This window comes from Nansenia antarctica, assembly GCF_963989245.1.
Source record: "Nansenia antarctica genome assembly, chromosome: 13".
Classification (NCBI taxonomy): domain Eukaryota; kingdom Metazoa; phylum Chordata; class Actinopteri; order Argentiniformes; family Microstomatidae; genus Nansenia; species Nansenia antarctica.
In genome coordinates this window covers 24614629-24620628 of record NC_137683.1, presented here as the reverse complement: position 1 = coordinate 24620628, position 6000 = coordinate 24614629, and the positions used below count along the sequence as shown (strand labels likewise).

The following is a 6000-nucleotide window of genomic DNA, read 5'->3' as shown; positions in this document are numbered from 1 at the left end:
CACTCCCTCCCTCGCGCTGCTTGCTGCTGCACCCCTCCGCTCGAGAGACTTGACAGTACCGCTTTCTCGTGCGTCTCGAGTTCCACACGCTTTTGGGTTGTGTACGGGGAAAAAAAGCTTCTTGCTTTTCTCGTTTGTTTTTAAAATTGTTGCACTTTTTTTGTTTGTTGGGGAAGTTCTTTATCGAAAAACTACTCTTTGGAGGTAAAAAAAAAAAACAACCCAACAACAACAACCGAGGGGGTATGCAACTGAAAGTAGAAGGAAGGAGGATTGGACGATAATCAATCAAGACAATTAAACCAGAAGTAACAGGAGAATAGTGCATATCTATATTTCATGCATGGCTGCTGGGGACCATGGAGCGTCCCAGCTGCCGGCGACAGTGGCGGCCAGCCGCAGCGTGGAGAAGGCGCTCGAGGAGGCGGCGGCCAGCGGGGCTCTCAACCTGTCCAACCGTCAACTAAAGGAGTTCCCTCGGACCGCCAGGAACTATGACCTGTCAGACATCACACACGCAGGTAACGGGTGGTGTTTGTGTTTTTTTTTGGGTCAATGTGGTCAACAATGTGGTCAACAACAATGTCTTTTCTTTTGTTTGTTGGTTGGGTGGTGTGTCACCTGCTTTCTGGTTGCGTAGCTAAGGACGTTACCGTCATCTTTGGTTACCTCAAGTTTAGGTCAGTAACGTGGGTTGAATGTGTGAAATGTCTTATTTATTTTTTCGTGTGTCATTCAAATGACACGATGAATAAAATGTTTACCTCACAAATTCATCTATGGAGTATGGACCTGTCCCAGACACACAATGTGGTCAACAATGTCTAGTTTTCTTTTGTTTGTTGGTTGGTGTCACCTGCTTTCTGGTGCGCAGCTAAGGACGTTACCGTCATCTTTTCAAGTGTTTGGTCAATAACGTGGGTTGAATGTGTGAAATGTGTATGAATAGATTCTCAAGATGTTGTATTTGAGATGTTGGGGGACTGAACTTCCGTCTATTGTTACATTTGGGGCTATTTTGTTGTATGAAAACTGTATTTTTTTCATCTTGCCTTCCTTGTGCTAAGCTCGTTGGTTGTCAAGAAGCTTTCACAAGTTTCGCCTTCGCTTCCTGTCTAGTAGTAAGGGGTCCTAAAGCTCATTTCTGATTGTATTGTCAATGTCATTCCCACTTCGTGACGTTAGAATTATAAGGTTCTATCTCCATTTTTGTCAAAATTGAGTTTTTTCCATAATCTGATCCATTAGGTGTTTATTAATGCCTGTGTGGTGTTATTTTTAAAATGTTGACATTTTTGAGTTAGTAATTCATAAAATACAAAGGTTCCATCTCACAAAACATAATGGAATGTAAAAACTTTGACGCTCAATATCTCTGAACTGCCCTAAACGGAGATAGAACCGTATCATTCTAAGCTCACGACTTGGGTCCTTTCATTGAGTTCCTCCCATCACTGCGTTATCACGACAGATGCGAAATACAACGTTTAAATGAGGGTAAAAACACTAGAGTCAAGTGCGTGAGAGGTTGACACTAGTGCAGGATTAAGCAGAACTAACGCTTTGTTAAAAGAGGATTACTCAATCCAGGTTGGGGCTGAAATCAATCTAGCTATCCAGCGACCAGAAAAAACAAAACAACGCCCCCCCTCTGCTGCTTTCGGTGTTCAAGTAATTATGACCATCTGCTCACAGGACCTAGGCCTTGTACGGCGAGGAGAGACCTTGAAGACACGCACGCACGCACGCACGCACGCACACACACACACACACACACACACACACACACACACACACACACACACACACACACACACACACACATATACACACAGCTGCCATCTGTAAGATACCCAGCTAATGAAAATGTATTGTAGTGATGAATGTATCCAAGTTCTGAGATAACAACACTGTCTTGATGTGTATCCAAAGGGAGGATCATTCATATATTAAAAAAAAAACACAATGGCCAGCTTTTATATAAACATTGATGTTTGTTAACGGTGCTCAGGAAGCTCTCCATCATCTTAACTGCCCTATGAAAGTGTGTTGACGACACTGCACATGCCCCGCAAAGTATGTTCTTCTTTCTACCCCACGTCTCTCTTACTAACCTCCCTGACATTCACTGTATTATCTTGTGGTGTGCCAATTTCGACATAATACCTGCTCTTTTAGATAATAACATACTTTCGTTGTCTAAAGTGCCTGCCTAACCTCTCTCTTTCTCTCTCTCTCTCTCACACACACACACACACACCCCTCCACCCCCCCCACCCCCTCTCTCTAGTCTGTCTGGGTGCATTTCGACGTAGTAGTCCTGGCCATCCTTATGTAAAACCTTTAGCAACTCCTTTACCAGACTGTTTTGCTGTGTGGGCGTTTATGTAGCCTATGTGAGGCAGATTTGGGCTGACCCACTAAATTGGCAGTGGTGCATGGGAACTTGGGAAGATGTTCATCGGCCAGACATATAGTCAGGTATAGTCTTGCCCAGATTGGGCACGTCTTCACTTTTCTCACCCACTGTTTGTTAGTCACTGACAGACTAGACATGGGCGAGGAGAGAGAGAGAGAGAGAGGCCTTAATCTTAAGAAACAAACTTCATGGCTCCTTGAAGAGTACGGCCTCAGGGAACCACTTAAGATTCGATTCGGTGGGATCAACTGTCAAGGAGCACAGGGGTAGTTCTGTGTTCCTATCCAAACCTCTCTCTTGGAACTCACAATGCATGGTCAGGCCTAAGCACCTACTGACGATCACAAGCTAGGCCTTGAGCCTCTAGGCTACGTTACGCCCTGAGATGTGGAATAAGAAGGTGAAGGAAACGTAGGTCCTACGGTTTTAGTGTTCGGTTTGTTTATGATATCGGTGTGGGTCTCTCCCGTATCCCTCCCCCCACTCTCCTGCTCTCTCCTCCTTCTCCCTCCTGGAGCAACTTCCCTTCAGGAAGGTCAGAGGTTCAGTCCCCCCCCCCCTCGTCTCCCCCACTCACCCCTTGGCTCGTCCGGTAGAGTGTGCTGCCAGAGCACTGTTTCATCCAGGGGAACAAAGCCCAGCTGTGTGTACCTCTTTCACTGCGCCCTATCTGGAAAAAAAGGCCTTTGCTAGGCCGTGGCATTTAATAATGCCAGTGTTTTTTTTATATTTAGCCCCCCTAAGCTTCCATTGAAATAACCCAGATAGGGTTAAGAAACACTGTAATAACACGGCTGATGGAGGGGGGAGGCTCGGGACAGGCTTTCGGGAGGGGGGGGGGGGGCGCTTCTTCTTTTTCTTTTTGTTGTTGTTGACCCTGCACAGTCCGCCAGTAGCAGCAGTGAAAATGTTGGCACAGGGCGAAGGAGGAGGAGTGGGCGCAAAGTTAATAAATAGTAGCTGGGGCTTCCACTCTCATATGACCTCCTGGGGCGCCTGGGAGACAAGAGCTTCTTGTTGAGAGAGAAGAGACTGAGAGAAGGGGGGACACAGATGGAGAGAGAGAGAGAGAGAGAGAGAGAGAGAGAGAGGGGGGAGAGACTGAGTGAGGGAGCAAGAGGCAAAGGCTGAAGAGCCAACAGACACCTCATACCACTACTAAGCACCCTAGCAGCTGAGATATAAAATAATGAAGGGGTGGGGGTGGACCTTTGGTGGAGTGGACTGCTGCTCGCATTGTTGCTCTGTTCCCGTCAAGGGGTTTCACGAGGCAACTCGAACTGGGATCTCTCTCTCTCTCAATCTCTCTCTCTCTCTCTCTCTCTCTCTCTCTCTCTCTCTCTCTCTCTCTCTCACCCCACCTACTCCCTTTGTCTGAGTTATGCTTTTAATCCGACTCCCCATGCTCTCCACCCCTCATGCTCCCTCTCTTTCTCTGACTATCTCTCCCTCAGGCTCTAACCGTCTCTCTCTGTCTTTCTCTCTCATGCTCTCGCTCTCTCTCTCTCTCTCTCTCTCTCTCTCTCTCTCTCTCTCTCTCTCTCTCTCTCTCTCTCTCTCTGTGGTGTAGTGGTAAATGAAGAAGAGGGTGTACTGTAATTTTCTGAAGAGTCGCCCTTTTCAGGAAGGCAAGACGAACCGATATAGCCCTTGTTGTAGAAGTGTGTGCAGTACTAGATGAGGCTGACTCGGGCTACCTCAAGATGTTTGACCTCTAGAAACAACAGGCCCTGTGTTTTGTTGCTCAATACAGCTCTGGTATGATCTGGTATGATGAATACCTTTTAACTTAACTTGCTAAACAAACCATCCAATAGTGTTCCCCTACGCCGCGGCGTTATCTCTTCCAGGTAGAGGAGCGGTGACATTGCCGTACGGAGAAGAGACGGCCTGCATTTATCACGTAATCCCGCGTTTATCATGTAATCCTGCGTTTATCACGTAATCCCGTATTTATCACGTTTATCACGTATCACGTGTACCACGTAGTATCATATCGTATCAATTAAGTCGGCAGTGTCCGTCTCCAGAGGTGTGTGTTTTAGTGCGTTCGGGTTCAGCGGGCGGTGAACCGGCGGGGAGCCGCCCTCCACAGGCACGGTGCCCGCGCCGAGGTGCGTGTACCGGCCAGAAGAACATTCCAGAACGTTTAAAAACACTAAAGCCATTTTTTTCTTCTTCTTCCTCCTCCAAAACACTAAGATCCTCTATTTTTCCCTCTCCTCGCTCGCTAAAACACCTCTTAAAAAGGCAACACAGCTCGCGAGGAGCTAGTGTTTTGGCTCAGGAAATGGGAACTGGAGGCTGGTAGTGAGGAGATTGTGTTCCATTTTCTAAAATATTTGGGCTCCAGGTTGAGCTCGTGACTAATGGTGTGATTCACGAACGCTTCAAACAGCTGGCCGACATGAAAGGTTGGATCCCGTAGGCCGTCATCCGTGTGTTCACTTTGTGTCTGCTTGGTAGACATCTGGAAGAAGAAGAAGAAGTCCATCGGTGCTACCCAAGACAAATCTCTCTTCCCTGGAGTGTTTTGATGGGGTTGAATAAAAACTTTATTGATCCGTACACAAAAGAGCAAAGTACCGGTCGAATGATCGTTAACTCCACTTCCATTTGTCTCTCTCCCATCCACATAAGTGGCGCTCCAGAGTCTCGCTAGCCTTTCTGTCTTCGTTGCTGTGTAGGAGAACATAAAACCGTCATTTGGCCTAACTGCCGCGTTTCTCCCCTCTCCTGACTTCTCGGGCCGGCCCGTAAACCGTTTGCTAACAGTCAAACTGCCCGGCTTTCGTCGAATGTACCGGCTTTCGTCGAATGTAGGTCTAGCAAGATACCGTTTTGCTGGAGAGTGTCTTTTTTTTCTTTTTTTTCTCTTGTTACTTTGAGAACTGGGCTAAGCTGGCTAATAACTGTACTGTAGCTTTAATGCTGTTGTGCAAGCCCTGATTTGAGCGCGCTGTGAAGTGTGAGTTGTTGGTGCGCACAAGCATATGGATGTACTCTGTGTCAGTTCTTCGAATCTGTTCTATGTCATTTTAGGTGTGTGTGTGTGTGTGTGTGTGTGTGTGTGTGTGTGTGTGTGTGAGAGAGAGACACTGTTTGACTATGAGACGATGTGTCTCTCTTGCAGTATTCTTCTGGTTGTTGTCCCCCCCCCACGGTTGCATTTCTGTCACGCTGCGGATGTGGGTTGCACGCTCACCCTCTCAAACTTCTCCTTTCTCTGGAGCGTTCTTTCTTCCTGTCTCTCTCTCTCTAGTACCTCTCACTGTGCATTCTGTGTGGCTGACATTTCTTCACCCCTAATGGTGTATTGCTCTCTCTCTCTCTTTCTCTCTCTCTCCCCATCTCTCTCAGCCCCTGTTGTGTTGGTCTCATCTCTCTCTCTCTCTCTCTCTCTCTCTCTCTCTCTCTCTCTCTCTCTCTCTCTCACAGCAGATGGTTAGGGTGAATCCCTTTCATTCCCTAGGGAGAGAGCAAGACAGAGAGAGAGAGAGGGAGAGAAAGATAGAGAGGGGAAAAAGAGAGAAGCATGGTGGTGGGAGGTACGGGGGGGGGGCGGTTGGGGGACTTCAACC

At 47.4% G+C, this 6000-nt stretch overlaps 1 protein-coding gene across 1 annotated transcript in view; it reads left to right on the top strand.

Moving 5' to 3' along the window:
* Nucleotides 1-343: 343 nt before the first annotated feature.
* Nucleotides 344-6000, top strand: part of lrch4 (leucine-rich repeats and calponin homology (CH) domain containing 4) — a gene marked incomplete at both ends in the record, with an annotated part of 30157 nt that continues 24500 nt past the window's right edge. The window contains 1 exon segment of the mRNA XM_080544401.1: nt 344-521. Coding sequence (XP_080400527.1) covers nt 344-521 — 178 coding nt within the window.